At 41.6% G+C, this 21,874-nt stretch overlaps 1 protein-coding gene across 2 annotated transcripts in view; it reads left to right on the top strand.

Moving 5' to 3' along the window:
* The window catches only part of ITPR2 (inositol 1,4,5-trisphosphate receptor type 2), a 243,686-nt gene that overhangs the window by 109,502 nt on the left and 112,310 nt on the right, over positions 1 to 21,874 (top strand). For both annotated transcript variants that reach the window (XM_063154180.1, XM_063154179.1), the window contains 7 exons: positions 1,063 to 1,314; positions 2,765 to 2,890; positions 7,799 to 7,927; positions 8,510 to 8,630; positions 18,168 to 18,358; positions 19,612 to 19,754; positions 21,312 to 21,420. In XM_063154180.1, coding sequence (XP_063010250.1) covers positions 1,063 to 1,314; positions 2,765 to 2,890; positions 7,799 to 7,927; positions 8,510 to 8,630; positions 18,168 to 18,358; positions 19,612 to 19,754; positions 21,312 to 21,420 — 1,071 coding nt within the window. The remainder of the gene's footprint in view (positions 1 to 1,062; positions 1,315 to 2,764; positions 2,891 to 7,798; positions 7,928 to 8,509; positions 8,631 to 18,167; positions 18,359 to 19,611; positions 19,755 to 21,311; positions 21,421 to 21,874) is intronic.

The raw sequence follows: 21,874 nt of genomic DNA, 5'->3' as shown, positions 1-21,874 counted from the left end.
TGTAATGAAATGTTTCTTGACTTTTCATTCTGGGAGACTAATTTTAATTCCTGTTCTTGCTGCTTTCCCATTTCTCAGCAGCCCCAGCAACCTTTATGACTACCCTTGAATTGAATAAGCTGGGATTTCATGTCACATATGGACTGGAATAGGTGAAGTGTCTAACTTACAAAATAGGTGTGATTTTTGAGCTGCCAGGGTGTGTTCTGTACTAGGAGGGGTTTGTGGGAGCTTATTTCACCCACACTGAGAGTGGATTGTGCTTCAAAGGACAGTGATGGAGACAGGATTCCAAACAGGGGTAGAGCAGAGCTCTTCAGTGAGATGTGCTGAGATGGGGCTGCCGCATCCAGCGCCGCTCTGGATCCTCCTGAGATGAGCAGAGCCCCTGTAGCAGAATCAAACATTTATCACATACACCAGTTTTCTGCTAAATGAAAGTGCTGACATGACACTGACAAAGTCATGACCCACCTGCCAAATTTGCACAGGATGGGAAGAATCTCCTTTGTTTCCATTACTGAGCAAGGATGGGGAAAAGTTGGGTTCAATTCTGCCTCACACAGGCTTTTTGTGTGAGGCAGCGTGGAAGATTTAATCTCACTGCACCTCAAGTGCTCATCTATGAAACAGGGATAATAAGGCATCCTGGCCTCCTAGCAGGAGGTGAAGATAATTAATTAACTTCACACAAACATTGACATGGTAAGAATAATAAGGATGGCATGCTGTCTTAGGTAAAGACAGAGCTACACAGAAGTTAAACCTCAAATTCACCTTGCATTAGTGCATTCCTTGGTGAGTTATTCCAGATTTGCACTTATGTTGATAAGAGCACAAGTTTGCCTTGGGTATTGTTTTGACATGTTTATTTGGCAAACCACGTCAGAGTAAATTTTGTTTTGTTGTTTGGGTTTTAGCTAGAGAATCTTTGCTACTTAGAGATAAAATAAGAAATTAAGAAAATCATAGAATCATTTAGGTTGGAGTAGACCTTTAAAATCATTGAGTCCAAAATGATTGCAGTGCAGGGTGCTCAGAACCTTGTGCTCTCTTTCTCAGCTGATAAACGGCGGTGAAGATGTGCTGATATTCTACAACGACAGAGCATCCTTCCCAGTGCTGCTGCAGATGATGTGTTCGGAGCGGGACCGAGCCGACGAGAGCGGCCCCTTGGCCTATCACATCACTCTGGTGGAGCTGCTGGCCGCCTGCACCGAGGGCAAGAACGTGTACACAGAGATCAAATGCAATTCACTGCTGCCCCTGGATGATATTGTCAGGGTAGTGACCCATGATGACTGCATTCCTGAGGTAAGATCCCTCGTGGCAGGAGCAAGCAGATTTAGCATTTTTAGAAAGCAGACAATGTTTTGTTGTTATAATGCACTGACAAGTTGAATATTTGCACAGGGAATGGGCTGGAAATGGGTGGTGCTTCTTAAGGTGAATAAGTGAGAAAGGATAGACAGTATTTATTCCACAGAACATTCCTTGTCCTTAATGCATTGTTTGTCAGCTTTTCAGACACCTTCTTTTGGGTTTGTCCAGCCACTGTCAGAGTTTAATGCACTCTTAACTTGTGGCTGAAACTCTGAAGACCCAGCTGAATGTAGAATTAAGCCAATGTTTTGCCATTGCCTGAATTTCTTGGAAATTATAGATAAAATTCTGTCCATGCTGAAATCAATGGGAATTTGGGTGAAGTCTCATTTTATTAAACTCAGTTGCTGTCCAGCAAATATTTTTATTCACTGCAGATTAAAGCACAGTTTTGCATGTGTCATGCTAAAGTAGGGCTGTGATATTATCTGGTGGGAAAATGGGGCTCAAGCAACAGAAATAGGGCCTGCAGGAGTTAAAACTCCCTCTGTGCCATGAGAATTGCCCTTGTGATCAAATGATCTTATTGCTAAAAAGAAATATGTTTGCTTTGCCCAAAAGTTCCCCTTAAGATTAATTTGAACAGATGGTAATTAGAAAAAAAATCCCAAACAAAAGAAACCTAAAGGTCTGATCTGAATTTTCTCTTTACTGCATTAAACATATGGAACTATCTCATCTCCCTTGACCGTGCTAAGAAATTTTCAGTGCATTTGCATATGTTTATATTTAATCTATACATTTTTGGGCACTGGGTATCCATTTTTATGCTGTGCACATGCAGACTTGTCATGCCAGAGAGGAGTCCTGGCACATCCTCCTCCTAAGCCTTGTGCTGCCATTGCTGCAGTCCCAGTGCCCCACAACCTTTCTCTGCCATTTAGATCCCAAATGCAAGTGCTGCACTAGGATTGTGGAAATACAGGGATTTCAGTCCCAGCTCTGCAAAAGACTTCTTATTTTATACTTGGCAAGCCTGTCACAAGGCTTCAACGTACCACAGTCAACTGGCAAGTGTGGAGTGTCCTGCATTCTGACAGCCTCTGGCTTTGGAGCCAGGCCTTGCTGGTCAGTTATCAGTTATCAGTTAAATACCAGAATCATTACTGGTTTGTCTTCTAGGGGTTTTGTCATTAGAGTAAGGTTTGCAAAACCTTTTCATCTTTCTTCCTGTGGTCTTTCAGTAAACACATTAAGGCATGTGTTGCCCAGCTTCTCTCTAAATCTTCAGAACCAAACATGTGCATTATTATGATTATGAATATTTGTTAGTACTGGAAGGTTCATCTTTATTGTTCAGTGTTTTTGCAGATAGAAAACATTACATAAATTGTTTTTACTGTTCCATTTCATAGTGATTTTGTTTTTGCTGTTCCTGTAGGTGAAAATTGCCTATGTTAATTTTGTTAACCACTGTTATGTGGACACTGAAGTGGAAATGAAAGAAATCTATGCCAGTAACCATATCTGGAAACTTTTTGAGAACTTCCTTGTTGATATGGCAAGGGTAAGCTTCACCAGGTGTTAAATATTACAGATTGGTCATGGGTGACAACTGAACTGGCAGTAACGGGGGTTTTTTTGTGAACTTTTATTTTGTTAACTATTTTTATTTAAAGTTGACAATAGGATAAGTGTGGTTAGTTGGTTTGTTTGTTTAACAAACAGTCAATTCTATGATCCTTTATCATTATTTAACCTGCTAATTACTAGCAGCCTTCTCTTTCTAAAAGGGCATCTTGGAATCTGTGCCTTTCCCTTTTCTTACAAAGAAATAAACTGGGGGTGTGTACTGTGTACATGGTTGAGAGCCTGTATACATCTTTTGGGAAGGTGCATTACATGTCATTAGGGTGGTGACTAAAAAAGTCCCACATCTGTAATATCTTCCTTTATTCTGTTGTTATAGTGAGGATCAGGGATCAAGATCTTCTCTGGCTCATGTTCCTTCTTTAGTCTCTATTTTTGTCTTTCATTCTCCTGTCACTGCATTCTCCCTGCCAGTGTGAAAGGCAGGTGTAGAGCTGTGGTCCCTCAGAATACTAATTCAAATATAAATTACAGCTGCAAGAGGACAGGGCACAGTCAGTACCACAGGTCTGCTCTTCCTGTGGTCCTCAGTGAGCCTCATGGTGTCAGTACTTGTTGAATTAAAATTTAAGTTACAAGTTGAATTAAGCTTTGTTCCCAGGGATTTTGAAGGCAGAAAACAAGAGCAATCTTATGACTTCCACAGGGATTAAATACAGTAGTAGAGCCATGAGGGGATGCTAGTGTGATGCAATGATTATAGCCTCACTACACATCCTTTTCTAGGAGGTTAATGCTTCTTGTAATTATAAATAATTACAATATTAACGACAAACAATGGTGTTGCTCTCTCTGCTCAAGAAGTAGAACCATGACTTTTAGGGTTTTTCCCAGTCCATGGTCCATTACATTTTATAATACTTAAGTTCTCACTCCTTGCATTCTTCATTTCATTGAAATGAAGAGAAAAGGTAAAGAATCTCAGTTTGGTCCTGCTGAAAATGACCCCAAAGTAATAGTATGCCACAAAATAATTCCTGTGAGACCTATTAGGAAAAAATAAAATGATTTTTGGCTAAAAGAAGAAGAAAAACAAAGACTTATGCTGTACAATAGTTACTGGGACCTGTTCATTTTTTTCTGTGAAACAGAAACGTTATCTATGGTTTATATGGTTGGGTTTTTTCTTTTGTGGGTTTTTTTTCCCTTTCCTTTCTTTTGGAGTGTGTGTGTGTTTTGTTTTAGTTTTATTTTGGTGTATTTTTTTTAACCTTTTATTTTTCCATGGGAGCAGGTTTGGACAGGGATTTTTATGGTGGGAGCTGTTTTCAGCAGTAATTAGTCCTCTACAAACCCTCTTTTCTTGCTGCTTTGTCTCTGTGGTTGTGTTGCACAGTGAAAGCCCTCCTGGGCAAAAACAACCTGGGTTGAAAATTAAGATGAGAAATATCCTTGGAGGAGCATTCTGACTTTTAACCTTACTGGTTTTATCTCAAGAAGTATTTTCTTCTATTTAATTCCCTTTCTGGGTTGCCCTTTCCTGACATGTCCTGACCCTGACTTTCCAAACAGAGTCTCCCTCCTCCCTAGCCCTTGAACGTGGCCAATTTTCTCTGCCCCTGGGCTAGAAGCAGGCAAGTAGAGAGAGGGCTCTGTCCAGGTTTCCTCTCATGAGCCTGGAGACAAACTGCACTGTGCTAAATGCTGGGGGCTTGTCCTGATGCTGGTGACCACTGAGCTTGTTTTCACACATCTCTCTCCTGAGACAAATTAGACCCCAGGTCTTCAGAGGTGAAGAGGGGAAATGCTGCATTTTGTTCACGGGTGCTGTTGGCAAAATGCAGGTTTATTCTGCTCTCCTGTAAGTGTGTCAGAAGTGCTCTGGCCTGTCCTGCTCTTCAGCCATGGACAGCTGTATTTTCCAGGTTATGGAATGTATTTGTTCAGATTTGGTGCTCTGAGGCCCCAACAGAGCCCAAGTGTTATAAATACATCAGCGTTCTGTAGCTATCAGGACAGTTAGAATGCTGTCAGCCTCATGAAAGATGTTACAATAGCTTTCAAAGCATTTAGAAAAAGAGCCCTTTGATCCTCTGTGTTCCAGTGAGCTAAAAGGGATGCTTTTGCATGGGGGAAGGGGAAATGCTTTTCTTTTAGCTGCTACAAATGCCTGTCAGTGGGTGAGGTTGTGAGCTTTGAGTCTGTTATTGGAGAGCACCAAGGTGAAAGACGGAGAGTGTTATCCTCAGGTTGGATTCCTTCTGTTTCAGATATATGTATTAAAAAAAAAAAAGTAACTGATTTTTAAAATCTGTTTCTGGATTGAGGAAGGAAATATTTAGTCCCCAGCTGTCATTTTCCTTTCAACAACATGATACATTGCAAAGCAGCCACGAGGCGGATCCGTGTATAAACTGGGTTTGCCAAAAGCTGTCGTGCTTTCAAAGGCACCCTGCTTCTACAGCTTCTGCCAACCTACTTTCTGCTGGGTGTGACTTACAGCCTTGTACTGAGCAAAGTGGGTGCTGCTGAAGGAAAGGCATCCCTTTCCTGTGTGTGGCCCAGCCTGTGTAAGTCAGCAGCTGTAGTCTGAGCAGGATTAAAGACAAGAGCCGAGGATCTGACAGCTGTAAAGTCATCCTGGCTTTCTCTGCAGAATTTTTGAAGTATTAGTCATGTGAGTTTTGGTCCCAAAGCCTCTTAAGGGGTTTTTAAACACTGCTTTCTCAATCCTCATCTCCATTTCATGCATTTCAGGTTTTTGTTTTTTTCTTCCACGGAGGAAGATCTGTCAGTCCCCAAAGGGCAGAGGGATAAGAACAAATGAGAGGATTTCCAAATTCCTTCTGTGCTGGGAATTTTTCAGGCCAGTGTTTGAGCAGAGGGGCATTCCCACATATAGCTCTGCCTTTCAGGCAGCTGAAGGGGAAAGCTTGAAAGTGTTCTGGAATTTAGTTTTGGTGATTTCTGCATTCACTGTGCTAGCACTGCACAGCTCCCTGTCTTCCTATTGGGATTGCAAATGCTGAGCTCAGAGCTACTGGCTCCAGCCAAAATTGGCATGCAGATTAATTAAAAGCAAAAGAACTTCAGAGATTTTTAGTTCTATGATCTCTTTTTTAAAAAAAAATTAAACAAATTTTGATTATTAACTGAATCATTTACCTGCAGAAGGACTGGGGGTGGTGGTGGTGTCACACTTTTCCCAAAGCAGAAGGGCTGATAAGTTTGCTGTTTCATTTTAGCCACTGTTGCTTCTCTGACCAAAATCTTTCCTGGGGTGATAAAAAAATGCACTCGGTGGAGGCATGACTGATTTATCTGACACATTTTAGATAAGTAGACAAGCAAACTCCTCAAGATGCCTCATTTGTCTAGGTCTGAAGTTATCTTTGGTTATTCCTCTGCCTGCTGCATGACAATGTTTGTGTGCTAGACCCAAGGTGCTTCTGTGTTCCCCTGAGCTCTAGCACACCCTGAACACAGGTGCTTTTGGATGTCATGTCAGTAGACTTCCTTAAAACATTCCCGGTGAAATTGCTGTCTTGAAATGACAGTGGCAGTGTGTAATTAGAGAGAATCTTTGCCCTGTGTGAGATTCAGGTGCTGTGGATTATCTCTCTGATTCTGTCACCAACTTTTCCCTTAAGCAATTCAATCAGCTTCTCTGGACTCCCCATCCTCGAAGAGATGTAATGGTAAGTGTGTGCCACTCAGGTTTGGGGTTATGCATTAAATGCACACATGGCAATGACTCCTATCCCTGGAATTTTTGTATGCAAAATAAATTCTGCTTTTGCATAGATTCACTAGAACATCACAGTCATCTCTGGCTTGTGTAGGTGAAAGAGAAAACAACTCTGCCTTCATTTCTTGTTAAACATGACTACAGCTGCTTATTGAAAGGCTGTTGAAGAGGTAGTATGACTACAGTCTGTACTACTTATTTGTCCAGTCTTGTCTTTCTCATTGTTTTTGGCTCTCTGTAGACTCCTTTCAGTATTGTGTACACTGACACATGCAAAGTCAACATGACTCTGTATAGATGTTCAAAAGTGTTGAAGAGAAATAAAGGAAATACTGAAGGATGTAATCCACACCAGTAATTTTTCCCTTTCTTTAAGTGTGACATCTTTACACAGCAACAAACTTTAAGTGTTGTACCAAAGGGAGTCTTCAGGAACCTTTTGTACAAATCTTCCCACTTCCTCCCACCATTCAATCATCCTTCTGTGCTCCAGAGCTATCCTGGTATCATCCATTCCCTTCTTTCATTGTTTTAGCTTGGCTTCTGTATTTTCCCCATGTGGCTTCCCAAAGAAATGTTGCCTCTCTTCCAGTACCATCCTAAAGCCTGTTGCTATTGAGTGTGCTGTTTCCCTTCCTTCCCTCCTTTTAAACATTTTTCTTGCAAATGAGCTTCACCTTTTCCACCCAGTTGTGGTGATTAATTGTTGAGAGAAGCTAAATGTTGAATGAAATCTTTCTAACCTGAGTTGTTTATGTCTCATCTGTCTCTGAAGCATCTTCCAACCAGCCCTGCAATGGGAGGAAAGGTCCATTTTCTTCTTGAATCTGTCTAAATGTGTAAGTGGCATGCAGTGTGCTGATTTAGGGGGATCTTTTCTTCATGGTGTGGGAAAGAAAAGGCAGGCAGCCAGAAAGAACTAGTTCAGAAAAAAAGGGTGGACCTCCAAGAAGAAAGAGAAGCTATGATAAATCCAGCTTCAACTCTAACATAGTTCTCTCTGATAGATACTATATGAAAATGTTGTGTTTTTACTGTAAGAAGAAATATCAGATGTATTGTAATAAATACAAAATAACAAAGCTTGCTTATTGGGGAGATAACTAAATCTCATTGTTGCCTCCTCCTTCCCTGCAGGTTTGTAACACAACCACGGATCGTAAACACGCAGACACGTCTCTGGAGAAATATGTCACTGAGCCTGTCATGAGCATTGTGAGTGGCTTCTTCAATTCACCATTTTCAGACAACAGCACCAGCCTCCAGGTAAGGAGAAGAGACACAGACAAATCAGCTATTCAGAACATTAATGAGATACCTTCTGCTACCTGCATAGGAATGCTGTCTCTTTTCATCCTCCTTTAATTTCTCTGTCCCTTCTCACACCACTGACTACCAGCTTAATCCCTCTTTAAAACACACAATTCTTCATTTTAGTCACTTGCATCTTGAACCAGTAGACAGCTCAATGTGGTCAGAGTTAGTTCTGCCTCTTGTAAATTCATTGGACGGGTTATCCTTGTAGAAAAATCTTTGTGTGAGGGAGATGCTGTGTCCTGTGACAGAAGGGACACACGCCTGAGAATGGGAAAACCTCCTCTGTCCTTGTGGTGTGTACAGTATTTGCTTGATATCAGAAGCAATCTAAGGAAAAATTGCATGATTTGGCCTTTTTAGAGGTGCAGCATTGATTTCTGCTCCTGCCAGATCTAAAGATCAAAGAGAATTTAATGGAGCCATAACTTGAGTCTACAAGCTAAAATCCCCTTGGTTTACTTTGTGTCAAACCCTAGGGCAGCTGTGAGGAGATCCTTAAGGGTAAAATTCTGTGTTTGTTTTTGTTTTCAGACACACCAGCCTGTTTTTATTCAGCTGCTGCAGTCTGCTTTCAGAATTTACAACTGTACCTGGCCAAACCCAACACAGAAGGCCTCAGTGGAGTCCTGTATCAAGACTTTGGCTGAAGTGGGTAGGTTCGGGTTTTACTTTGATTATTGCTCTTTGTGTTTAAAGATCAGACTTGAAGTTTAACAGGTTTTACTTTGACTCTACCATCCTGAAGCTGTGTCAGCAGTGATTTCAGAAATCCCACTTTCTGAGGCTAAATTCTTCCTTCTTTTATTATCCATTCAAACCTGCCCCATCAAATAGGGTTGTTAGGGTGAAACTGGTAGGGCAGAGGGATGAACTTGCTAAGTGAGTGCTGATTGAGCTTTCTGCCATCAATTTTAATTTGATGGTTGAACCTCTTGATGATTTTAACTTTTTAATATCAAGCAAGTTATGGTATTAAATCACAATGTAAGCAAAGGCATCCGTGTTAAAATATTTTTTTTAAAACTTCTTATCCTACATTAGAAAAAAGTTCTTTGCCAGAACATATCTAAGACTGGCAAAAGTTAATTAAGTTAAATTTCTGTAAATATGATTTTAAAATCTTCTGCCATTCTATTCTGACAGAATAAAGGATTATTCAATGTAGTTTCCAAAAGTCAGTGGTGATGGTTGCTTGTAGAATAAATTTCTGCTCACTGGGAATGAAAGCTGAGTAGAGGCAGATACATAGAAACTGGCTAAATTCTATTGTTGATACATTTATTAAAAAGTATTGATAAATAATGATAAAAAAATATGAGAGGGTCCCAGAGCCACCTGCAGCGCTGTAACAATCAACTGTAAATTTAGATTTTTGGAATAGCTTTACAGAAGTATCATTTAGCATTTTAGCCAAAACATCTCATTAACTTTCCATGTGAATGTGAATAAGCAGTTACCTAAAAATTTAGCAACCTTCAATTGTTTTATTTGCTGTGCAAATGATTTAATTAGGGATCCATCTGGCAAACAAACTTTGGAAGTTGAAGACATTTTATTTCCTTTATGCTATAACTACTACAGTCTCACATAAAGCTCCAACTCTACAAATTCTTGTTTGTGTGTTTAACACTTATCCCCTTGCTCTTCTCTGGCATTTCTGGAAACAGTCATCAATAAATTACTTCCTTTGGGAGTCTGGGGAATGGGGGAGAAATAGGGCAGGTGAGAGTAGGTTTGAGACCAACCATGCCCTCTGTGTGCTTGTAGACAGCTCAATGTCTTCATTTCTGTAGAGCTGCATCTAAAATCAAATTCCAGCTCAGAGAGGTCGTTGTGTTATCTCATCAAGATGAGGCTGTTTGGAGGCATCTGAGCGTGGGTTTATTTTCCATTTGGCTATGTGCCCACAGCACACAGCTGATTCTAGCCTGAAAAATTCCCAGCAAATTCCAGCAATGCAGAGCTCTGCTGATTGCTGGATGAGTCAGGTCAGGCTCTCACTGGGCTTTCTCTTCTCCCAAGGAGCATGTGCTAGGACAAGAACAAAAGTTCTCAGGTTGCACCAGGGGAGGTTTAGGTTTGGTGTTAGGAAAATTTTCTTCACAGAAAGGGTTGTCAAGCACTGGAACAGGCTGCCCTGGAAAGTGGTTGAGTCATCATACCCTGGAGGTACTTAAAAGACATGTAGATGTGGCACTTAGAGACTTGGTGCAGTGATGGACGTGGCACTGTTAGATTACTGCTTGGACTCTATCTTGAAGGTCTTTTCCAACCTAAATTATTCTATTATTCTGCCCTGTTGAGACAGCCAAGCTGAACTTGTCCCCACAGCAGCCTGAGAGGGAAACCACAGGTCACCCTAAGGGCATGGCAGATCCAGCTTCATGTCAGGTGTGCCAGGGCTTTGCTGGGCATCCTCTGTGTGCCTCTTGTTTCTGGGGGCTCCAGGAATGGCTGATGTCTGGAGTTTGCTTCAGATATGTGACTTTGGATCCTATTTGTGGAACTCCGTTTCTACCTCCACTACAGTCCTTTCTTTCATTGTTTTCTTTTTTCTGGAGATAGTTTAGAGTTGTTTTGTTTGTTGGTTTTTTTTTAAAGTAAGCTCTTGTGCTATCCTATGGGTCCAGGCTCCTTCTTGCTCCTCTGGCTTCCCACCCATGGGCCCCCAGCCGTGCCTTGAGTGCTGTCAGGTGTGGCAGAGCAGAGCTGAGCTGCCAGTGAAGGGCATCACTCCCTGTCCTCCTCTGGGGCTTCCCTGCAGCAGGAACTGCCAGGCTGGGAGCCCCTGGGGTGCCATGGGCTGGCAGCCTCAGAGCAGCTCCCTGAAAGCACACAGCACTGCTGATTTCCTTGCCCATATCCTAACAACTGCTCAGGGATTCATCGCTGATAGCAATATCCAGCATGGTAAAGTTGTGTTGTGTCAGACAATTGCCACGTTTTTATTGAGTGGTTTATTATGACAGTGCAGAAGGGAAGAGGTGAGGGGGATTTCCCCAAAGAGTAAGGTAGCTGGAGAAGAAGTGGAAGCAGAGTTTTTGACAAACCCCCCTGTGCAAAATTTGCCTGGCCAGCAGAGATTTTAACTGTGGGTGATACTTGGTGTTCCTGGGCACGGTGACAAATGTGTCTTTCCTGGGCTAATGGAGTAGGCCTGTTCTCCATGGAAATATTTGGAAAAACTTCCCCAGCTGGGGATACCAGAGGCTTTTACAGCCAAGGCCCTTCTGTGATTGCAGTGGGTGCCTGGTGCCTTTCTCTGTCGGGTGTTCCTCTGCCCAAAATGATGCCTCACTTTGAGAAGCTGGAGGCATCTTCCATAATACAACACAAACATAGCAACCTTCTTGTGCTCTTTGGTTGGCTGCATATGTGGACCATTTTTTCCCCTTTTCTGACTTGAGAATCTTACAGTTTTAATGTTTTGTGTTTCACAGCCAGGCTTTAAAAAACCTCTAAAAAGATTTTGCCTATATCAGAGAGATGGAGTATTGGACAGATTTACAGCAGGGACCAAAGACTTCTGAGGAAAAATAAGTGGAGTATAGACCTGAAAGAACAAACATGATTTTTTTTTAATTTTTTTTTTTGGTGTCATTGTCCTGGATTTACAAATGAATCTCAGGGGGAAGAAAGAAAGATCATACACAGATTTCCCAAGATATCAAAGATCCATATAATGACACACTTTTAAAATGACACACTTGAGAGCAAGTTTAAACAACATACACTCTGCTCAGTGCTTCCTGGTTTGTTGCTGGCAGGTGGATGCAAGCACTGCCTCAAGAGCTTGAGATCATTACATCTGTTTTCTGATGAGTACTGTAAGGATGTGTGTTACCTTCCAGGTCAACAAAAGGATATCTCACAGAAGCTTATTTTTTATAACCCTGGTACTTCAACTCCACTCTACCACCAGGGAAAAGCTGCATAAGCTTTTCAAGCCTCACTTGCTGCTTTGTTTCCAGGCACTTTCCTGCCTCCAGTTCAGCAGGAAGCATAGAGGCTTGCTCCTCTTCTTCAGCAGATCCAGGAGGTTTGGAACACAGATATCAATGTGCACCAGGTTTCTATTGCCCAGGAAACATTTAGCTACTTGGCCTGAATAGAAACATAGAACTGAGCTTTTGCTTGAAAATACAGTCCAAAAAGTGAATAATCAAAACCGCTCCCATCTCCCTGGTAAAATAGAAACAACTGAAAAATACCCAGACCTTTGTGAAAACAGAGGAAATAAGACATCCAACCATATAATTTATTTCAAAGGACTTTCAGTTCATGCATTTTACGATCTTTGCAAGGTTGAGAAGGGTGGAGGCCAGTCTCAAAGTCTGCATTTTAAACCAGCTCTTTCTCTAAAGATTGGGGAATATCACCTCTCCTTGCAACCAAAGATTGTATATCTTAAATTGCATATCCCAAATGGCATTGAAGCAGGGTCTTTCCTGACCAGTCCTTCAGGATCCATGCAAAGAACTGTCTTTGCTTCTTAATTAAGGCAGCAATTATTGTATCTTCTCCTCTGAGCATCAGTTTTCTGTTACAAGGATAAATTCAGTTGTTTTACACTCTTGTCTCTGTAGCATCCATTAGTTTTCTCCATTATGTTTTAAAAAATTGAATCTTTCCTCTGGTACTGTGTCTATCCCAAGGATATGGTCTGTCTGTGATTGTGCTGTGACCACCAGTAATGAAATAATTGGAATTTCCCAGATGACTAAACAGTGCCAGATAGGAACCTGCATTTTGTTGCACTATGTCTCTTGGCAGACCCTTAAAAAAAAAAATCTGTTAGCAAGCCAAATTGCATTAGCCACTATCAGATTATGCTCTAGGATGCTGTGCAGGAGAAACAAGAGGAGAATTCTTGTTTCCATCCTACCCAATTTGAGGTGAGCCCTTTAAGATTGCTATTTCCTAAGTTCCAAGCTGGAACAGGTACAGATGAAGCACTGCTGAGGTGGTCAGGGCAAAGGAGAACTCTGTTACAGGAAGGGAATTCAGAACCCCCACATGTTTTGCTTAGCAAAACACAGACCTGTGTTGTTGCTCTTTAAATGTACTTAAGAAGATAAATAGTCACAGAGACATTTAAGCTGAAGGACAGAGCTGACCCAAAACCAACTGCACATAAATTACACTAGGTTGTAAATAACCTAAATAAATTTAGATTGTAAATCAGAGGATTAGAACCCACTTTGGAAGGATGTCCTTGGTCAGTGGGCTGAGAGAAAGCAGAGGGAGGAGGAATGGCAGATAAGCTGCCATCATTTTAAATGGGGCTCAATAAATTTTTCCAGAGATATTAAAGAGCATGGGTTGTCTGTAACAGAGAGCAGATGGTCTGAAGGTGTACTGAAGTCCTTTCTAGTTGAGTATTTATTCCCTAATTTAAAATCACCAATACCTCCTTGTACAGAATCAAAAAAAAAAAAAAAACCTCTCCTCTGGTTCTTCTTGACCATGCTTTTATGCCCTCTAAAGCCCTTTACTTTTCCCTGACAAATTACAAATAGGAAATATTAAACATAAAATCTAGGTCACATTTTGTTGCTTCTTTGAAATGATTATGTGTGTTTTAATGTCCATATAGATGAATTTTCATATAACAATTTTTTCAGTCATGAAAGTACGTTTATTTCACTTCCCATTTGAATTTTAAAATCTTTCTTCCATTTTATAAAAAGCTAGACCTTCATTTTCAATTTTTAGTTCAAATAAAATAATTATCCTGTTGTTACTTTTTTGACAGCAAGAAGAATACATTTCAGATGAAGCACATATTTTATTCTATTTTAACTGTTTGTGTTTCCCTAATTGCAAGAAAAATTCAATGATGATCTTTTTACAGGCTGATAAATATTTTAGTGTAGATTTTCTGTTGGAAAAAAACATCCAAGTGAAGGGTACAAGATTGGCAGGTTTGTGTCTTGTCTACACAAAGCTTTTATTTCCCTTAAAAAGTCTTGCTGTTGCTAGCATTAGTGTCTCTCCATCCGAATGCATTTGTTAAGCAGTCAGTAAATGATTAAGGAGCTGGAGGGACTGATTTATGGAACAAAATTAATTGAACTAAATATGCATCACTCTGTTACGTGACAACTGGGAAGTGTGGGAGAACATGATAGAGCTGTCTGTGACTACCAGGGGGTGTAAACTGGGAGCAGAGCAAAGGATTCACAGCCAGCTACAGCTGGGGACCTTTCCTGACCCATACTGCCTGGCACTCTCCTCCTTGAGGGGCTTTAGGGACCAAATGCCTGCGTGTCCCCTTGAAAACCCACACCAGGGATGCTTCAGGGTTAATTAGCTGTGAAGCCACCACACTCTGGTGAGTTCTGTATATACTGCAGAAGCTAATGGAGTGACATTTAAAGTGAGGGAGCAGTAGGTGGAAATAGTGAGAACAACGAGGTTCCTTATGGCAAGACAGATTATTCTGCAGAATGGGCATCCAGGGAAAATTACAGGCAAGGGCCACTTCCTGGAAATCCTTAGGACTGAATTGCTCCTCAGACACAGGCAGCACCACAGTGAAAGGACGGTGCTTCAGGAGGCATTCCTGAAATAGGTCCAATTGCTGTGCTCCTGTGAAGAGAACTACATGCAGGTAATTTAACAAAATAATACCTGGGCCCATTTCAGCCTCACTGGGAGCAGCTGGACTGTGCTCCTGGGACTTGGCTGCAGCTTGCTTGTCCAGAGTGCCTTGATTTTTACCTGCTTGATTCTTGGCATTCCTGGTGCCCTGTTCTTTTGAGTTTTTGAGTACTCTTTCATTGTTTAAGCAGTAAGGGGGAGGAAAGCTGCTGATCACTGGATGCCCACAGACTCATCCAGCATAGGGCAGGGCATTTTGCTGAGACCAGGCTGAATTCACAGCACTGTGTTTCTTACCACTGCCATGGGTTGTGTTTGCTCACTTGTCTTGGCTCCTCTTGGCTCTCTTGCTGAGAGATAATTGGGAGCAGCAGATTGAGAGTCAGTAGTTTAAAGGATTTCCCAGAAATTCCATCTCCTCTGACACTGGCAAAATGGTGCTGTATATTCAGGATGTAATTAGCCCTGTGCACAGTGCCCTAGGTGGCAAATGGGCACTGTGTAAGCCTGGGACGTTCCTCCACTGCAGGGCAGAATTTACCTGTGCTGAAGACATCACAGAACCACACAATATTCTGAGCTGGAAGGGACCCACCAGGATAATTGAGTCTATCCTGATAAGTATCCTGCTGAATACTTATGTACAGACAGCCACATAGCTTTTTCCCAAATTCACCAGATAAAAGACAGAATTTTACCCCATCTTGGCTCCTTTGTCTACTAGCTCTTACCATACTTTGCAAGTTTGAGTGCTGTCCAAAAGTATTTCTAAGTGGAACAAAAATAAACATGCTTTTAAATATTTGATGTTGATACTTTAAGGGAGATTGACACATTTTGAAGAGGAAAGCAGCCTACAACACCTAAATTAAAAATAAATATTTATGTTCACATTTGTTCATCAGCTTTCCAAAATGTAAAAATATGTTTCATGTAGTTTTAAATAATGAAATGTGAAACAAATGAAAGATAATACTTTCTACAAGCTGAAAAGAAATAAGAAGACAAAGGCTTTGTTTATAGCTTAGACTTCAACAGTGCCCTTTGACAACCAATACAAATCTTAATTACAAATGGAATTATACATGTAAGAACTGCTCAAAACAAAGGAGTATTTTTTTCCCTCTCTGGTTTTCTTTGTGATAGTTTTAATTAGCTCCAACTCTTTGAACAATCATAGTCCTTGACTGCTCCTCAGACACTGATGGAAGTTGTTAACTTCAAATGGCATCTCTAGGATTGCAGAAGTCTGGGTTCTCCTCTGAACAGTGTGCTCCCCATTGCTAAATTTATTCTTCAATATATCAGGATTCTGCATACACTCCACTTAATTGAGAAGTGAGCATTGTCCAGTAGCATTCCAGTGATTGACATTAGGACACAATAAATTGGATTAATAGGCTGCAGCACCCTACCCACCCTGGCAGAACTTTATTGGACTTATCTAGTAAAGTCAGCAGCAACAGGGCAAATGTGTTTTGAAAAACAGCCCAGTTGAATTACATGGAAAAACAATCATTAGAAATAATGGCCAGCCATACATGGCATTTTCCACATGTTAATCAGGAACTTGCCTTCAAAACAAATGGAGAGTGGAAAGGAAAAGTCAATTTGTGTCTTCCCAGCTTAAACTAATTTTTTTTTCAATTCCCTGTGGCCAACCATTTAAATAAAAGTGCCTGCCAGAAATGGATTTAGAGAGTTCTCTTCCATCCCAATGGAACAGCCTGATCCATGGGGGAAGCCCCAGTCCTGCATCAGGATCCAACCTTGCAGTGGGAAGAGAGGAGGGTGCCCTGAACCTGTGGGATCCATTAAAGGGAAGAGAGCCCCATCACAGAACGCCCTTGCCACAGTCTCTGAGGCTGGGGGTTGAGGTGTCACAGCCAGATTTAGGTCTATAATAAAAGCTGTCATTTCAGTCTAGTCCTGAGGGAAGAGAAAGTTTGTGCCTGGGATCTGTGACTCACTGTGCTTGGCAGCACTGCAGCCTTCATTCATCAGAGCTGTGTGGTGCCTCTGCCTGCACGTCCTCCCCGGGGCTGGAGGCATGGGCTGCTTGGGACAGAAGGGCACCTGCTGACTTCACAGGTTCAGCACATAAAGCTGGATGTATTTTAGAGCTGGGAGGAAGAGGTGGAGTATTTTTGATGCCTCCCTCCACCGTGGAAAGTGTGTTAGTGAGGAATAGTGGGGAAATGCCTCGGAGAAACATTGTGCAGAACTGCAATTTGGGCTAATTGCTTTTTAAATTTCAGCTTGTTTCAATAAGGAAAACTGAAAAATTACTTATTATTGGTCATTATGACAAATGGATTAGAACTGCTCCATTCTATTTTTAAGTTTTTATTAAACATAAGCTGTGCCACAGAAGTTAAGTGAAATGACATGGAATACAAAGCCTAATCACTGGAACACAACCTGGTCATTCAGAGATATTGACCATAGGCTCACAGAATGGTTTGTGTTGAAAAGGGCCTTAAACAGCACCCAGCTCCACCCCCTGCCATGGGCAGGGGCACCTTCCACTATCCCAGCTTGCTCAGAGCCCCATCCAACCTGGCCTGAAACATTTCCAGGGATGGGGCAAACTTTTGTTTATTGGTTGAATTTCAGACTGCTCATGCTGAGCCAGAGAATAGTGTCACTCTGATCTCCAGTGGGATGGATAGGAGCAGCTAACACAAAGATTTTACTGGGGGAGGGGGCAAATGCCTTCTAACGCTGCCTTTCAAACTTCCTTTTCAAACAACAGTTCAGGATGCCATAGTAGTTTAATAGTGGATGTCCTGCAAGAATTCCTGCAAGTCTCTTCCAGTTTTTTTTTTTTATTCTGATACTCTCTCTATTGTTATTTCCTGCCTCTAAAGTCTAAAAAGAAGAAAATAATTGCAATTTTTAGCTATTGATTAATTTTTTTTTAACTATCAGTTAGACTATCGGGTGTTTATTAACTACTGGATACATTGCAGTGGCATCCAGGCACCATCTAGAAAACCAGGCTTTAGCAGTGTAGGAAACCCAGAGAGAAGGAGACAGTATTTTTCAAATTTAATTTGTATGCACTTGGTTCCTCAAGGTCTTCACAAGAGGAATATACAGTAAAGCAACAGAGAGTACTTGGGATAAATTGGATAAATGTGCCTATGTCTGCTAGAAAGAAAAATTTTAGAATTTGCTTCTGAATAGAATAAAACTAACTGCTGAAATAACACATACTCCTTTTGTTGCTATTATTAATATCTCTTTTTTTTCAAGTTAGGATTTTTTTTTCAAGTTAGTCGAAAAATTATTCTGTTTAAAAAAATATATCTGTGTCTGTGAAAATACATACTGGAAATGATTCTCATCTCATTTAAAATAGTACAACTTGCTTTCTTTAACTAGATTATGGCTGATTTCTACTACTTAGGATGCTTATTTTAAAGGGTTCTTATTTTTAGGATCCTTATTTTTAAAACCTGTTGAAGTGATATCACCCTGCCCCTTAACTTCAACGAGACCAGGCTGTTGCATGCCATGATCTCTGTAAGATTTCCAAGTTTTTCCCACTGTAAATGTCTTGTGTTTTTCCTTCCTATGAAAGCAAAGAACCGTGGGATTGCGATTCCAGTGGATTTGGACAGCCAGGTGAACACCTTGTTCATGAAGAGTCACTCCAACATGGTGCAGAGGGCAGCCATGGGCTGGAGGATGTCGGCCCGCACTGGACCTCGCTTCAAGGAAGCTCTTGGTGGGCCTGCCTGGGATTACAGGAACATCATAGAGAAACTGCAGGTACAGAAATAGCACATGGCTTGGGCAGCAGTGGCACTGCAGGTATCTCACGTGTGCCAGGTGTGGAAAACACCAGAGACAGGCCCAGTGCATTTTTAGTGCTGGATGAGAGGAGCCACTGCACTTCTGTGTGGGGATGGCTGAAAAGGCTCAGCTCTTCAAGATCAGAATTTGGCTCCTGCAGAAGTCAGAGAGGGGTAGGAGATATCACAGAATTAGCTGGGCTGGAAGGGTCCCATGAGGATCATTGAGTCCAACCCCTGGCCTTGCACAGGACAATCCCCAACAATCCCACCCTGAGCTTGAGAGCATTGTCCAAACGCTCCTGGAGCTGTGGCAGCCTTGGGGCCGTGACCATCCCTGGGGAGCCTGTTCAGTGCCCCAGCACCCTCTGGGGGAAGAACCTTTCCCTGATATCCACCCTGACCCTCCCCTGACACAGCTCCAGCCGTTCCTGGGTCCTGTCCCTGGTCACACAGAGCAGAGAGCAGGGCCTGCCCCTCCTCTTCCCCTCATGAGGAAGCTGCAGAGCTGCTGTGAGCTCTGACCTCAGCCTGCTCTTCTCCAGCTGAACAGACCAGTGCCCTCAGCTGCTCCTTCTGTGGCTTCCCCTCCAGGCCCTTCACCAACTCCATGTCCCTCCTTTGGACACTTACATTGTGGTGCCCAAAACTGTGTACAATATTCAAGTTGTGTTCTCCTTGAAGTCCTCCACAGAGCAGCATCTCCTTTCTGCCTTTTTATGGCCACGTGTCCTGTCCTGGCTGCAGAGGAGATACTGGAGGCTTTAGGTCATGTTTGTGTCACTGGAGATTGCCATGAGATGGAGATCACCTTGTGCATGTAGAGCCTAAACACCAGCAGGGGTTTATGACTTGAGAAAACAGCAGGACACGGACAAATGGAGGTGCCTTAAACACCAAGGACACAAAACCTGAGGTGACACAATAACTGTGTGTGGTGAGCATTGTTTTTCCAGCACACCATCAACCTAACTGTTGCCACAGGTTTTGTGAGCACTATTGCAGAGGAGAAATTTGAAAGAGAGTAATAATGGGCACCTTGTCCCCCTTGTCCTGTGTGAGGAGTGGTGTGAAGAAAGGCTTGAGGTGGCTTTGCAGCCACCTGGGCTTCCCAGGGCTCTTGCAGCTGGGCATCCCACTGGGCCAGGCGGTGAATCACAGTGAACTGTGCGACTCCACAGCACGTTGCTGTAGTTCTCCTGCAGTTATGGATGTTCTGTGCCCCCCCAGGACGTGGTGTCCTCCTTGGAGCAGCAGTTCACGCCCATGATGCAAGCTGAGTTCTCAGTGCTGGTTGATGTGCTGCACAGCCCAGAGCTCCTGTTCCCCGAGGGCAGCGATGCCAGAATAAGATGTGGCGCCTTCATGTCCAAGTAAGTGGCCTGCAGAGGGGCCTGGTTGCTTCTTTGGGAAAGATGGCAGGGTTTTAACTTTTTCAACAGCATTTATCTCTGGTTTTCAGCAGAGACTTAAGCATACAGGTGACCAAGTTGACTGTTGAAATCTTAAAGTGAGGTCCTTTGATCCATATTTTATATTTCTCAACAGTTTTGTTGTCTGGAGAGCACAGAGTGAGAGGGGTTGCTTGCCTTACCTGCTAGAAATGGGATTTTAGTAGCTTGTTAAAATTGTGGTAGGCTCAGCCTACTTCTGTTTTCTCAATGGGCTACTTTGCTATTACATTTCACCAAATCTACAACAGAAACTTAAGATTTTCCACAGCAGAATTTTCAAGAATTCATAATGAAGCAGTGAGCCGCTCAAGGCTTGTGGGTTTTTTGTTAGAATTTTTTTGGTACAGCAAATTGATATTTTTATTTTAAACTGCCTACAGCTCTTTGAAAATACATTTCACTGAGACCCCTATCTGGTCTTGAATTATTAGATGTTTTATTTGCAGTCTGTGCATTGGAATAGAGTCTTGCAAATTTTTTATTAGTCCTCAAGTGAGATGCCCTCCCCGCCCTTGAGAAACTATAATTTAAACAGAGATAACTTGGGAGAAATGAATGCATTTGGCAGCTCTCCTGATTCCTTGGGTATTTGCATATTCTGCAGAAGTAGCATTATAACAATATGTTTTATATGTTTGGTAAAATTCAAAAAATAAAAATTAAATTTTGATACTATCCCATCCCATGTCCTCTGTCTAAACTCCTGTTTGAAGCCAGCATCAAAATGCAAAAAAACCCCAAACCTCTCCAAGGCCTTCAGATTTCCTCCCTTCCTATTTTCACAAACATTTCTCCAGCAATGTGTGAACCAGTGCAAGGACCTGTGCACAGATCTGTTCTGCACAAAGACAGAAAGGCTGCTTCTGGTATTGGCTTCAGCTGACTGAAATCCAAACTCCTGTCACAGTCATAGCTGGAGACAGAAATGGACCTTGTTTTCTGGCTTGTCAAGTGGTTGTGTGAATGTAAACAACAATGATGTTTCATCCAAATGTCTGTATTTCTGAACATTTCCATGTAAGGTTTTTTGGAAATCCTTTTGGCTGAATACCATTTGCTAATTATATCATAAATATATTATAACCATCATAGAAGTTGGAAGGTGTGAAGGTTGTAGCTTTTAAAGTTTGCAAGATGCATGGTTAACACTGGTTACCTTTAAATAATGGTTAAAATAAGTTACCTTTAAATAAAGAAAGGATGAAATAGCAAGTCTGAATCTTAAACTGTAAACCCTCAAAAAAAGTGGATGTAGAATTCTGTCTTCTGTATGGGCAGTAAGATATGCAAATTGACACCAAAATCTCCCAACACCTTGAAAGTCCCATTTCCTTTTTAATTATGATTTCTCTTGACCACTTTTATTTCCTTTCCTTGAGGAAAAATATAGTGATGGGCAATTTTTGCATAAAGAAATTGCAGCATGGCTTAGCAACAATGTGTAATGCTCTTTAAGTTTTAATATTTTACTTTCAGGTTGATTAATCACACAAAGAAGCTAATGGAGAAAGAAGAAAAGCTCTGCATTAAAATCCTCCAAACTTTACGAGAAATGCTTGACAAGAAAACCAACTTTGCAGAAGAGGTACTGCTTCCACTTTAATATTAAATATAGAACTAACAGCATGGTATTAATAACAGAATCTGACATGGTTTCAGGTTTGTGCATGTTTTAGAGCTAACCTGGCGTCTTAGGAACAGTGTGGTAAGGGAGCAAGTTGGTTTGGAACAAAAGAAATCTCTGCCTTACACAGTTCTGTGTGAGGGACTTGATAAGAGTCAAGGCAAGCAAGATGAAATGAATTAGCAGTGGCAATGTATAATTATTATAGATTGGATATTCTCTATTTCTGGAGATTAGTCTTAATTTGTCACCCCCGAATTCACCATAAAATCAATGGAAATATAGGGATTTTTAATTGCAATTGTACAGCTTTTCCCTGCTGCCTGTGGTGCCAGACTTTTGTACTCCACATGCTTTTTAATGCTCCCAAATGTGTGAAAGGAAATCTGCAATGTTTAAGCAGAGCTGCCAGTTT

The sequence above is a fragment of the Melospiza melodia genome, chromosome 4, assembly GCF_035770615.1.
Source record: "Melospiza melodia melodia isolate bMelMel2 chromosome 4, bMelMel2.pri, whole genome shotgun sequence".
In the NCBI taxonomy this organism is placed as follows: Eukaryota; Metazoa; Chordata; class Aves; order Passeriformes; family Passerellidae; genus Melospiza; species Melospiza melodia.
This window is presented reverse-complemented; position numbering and strand designations above follow the sequence as displayed.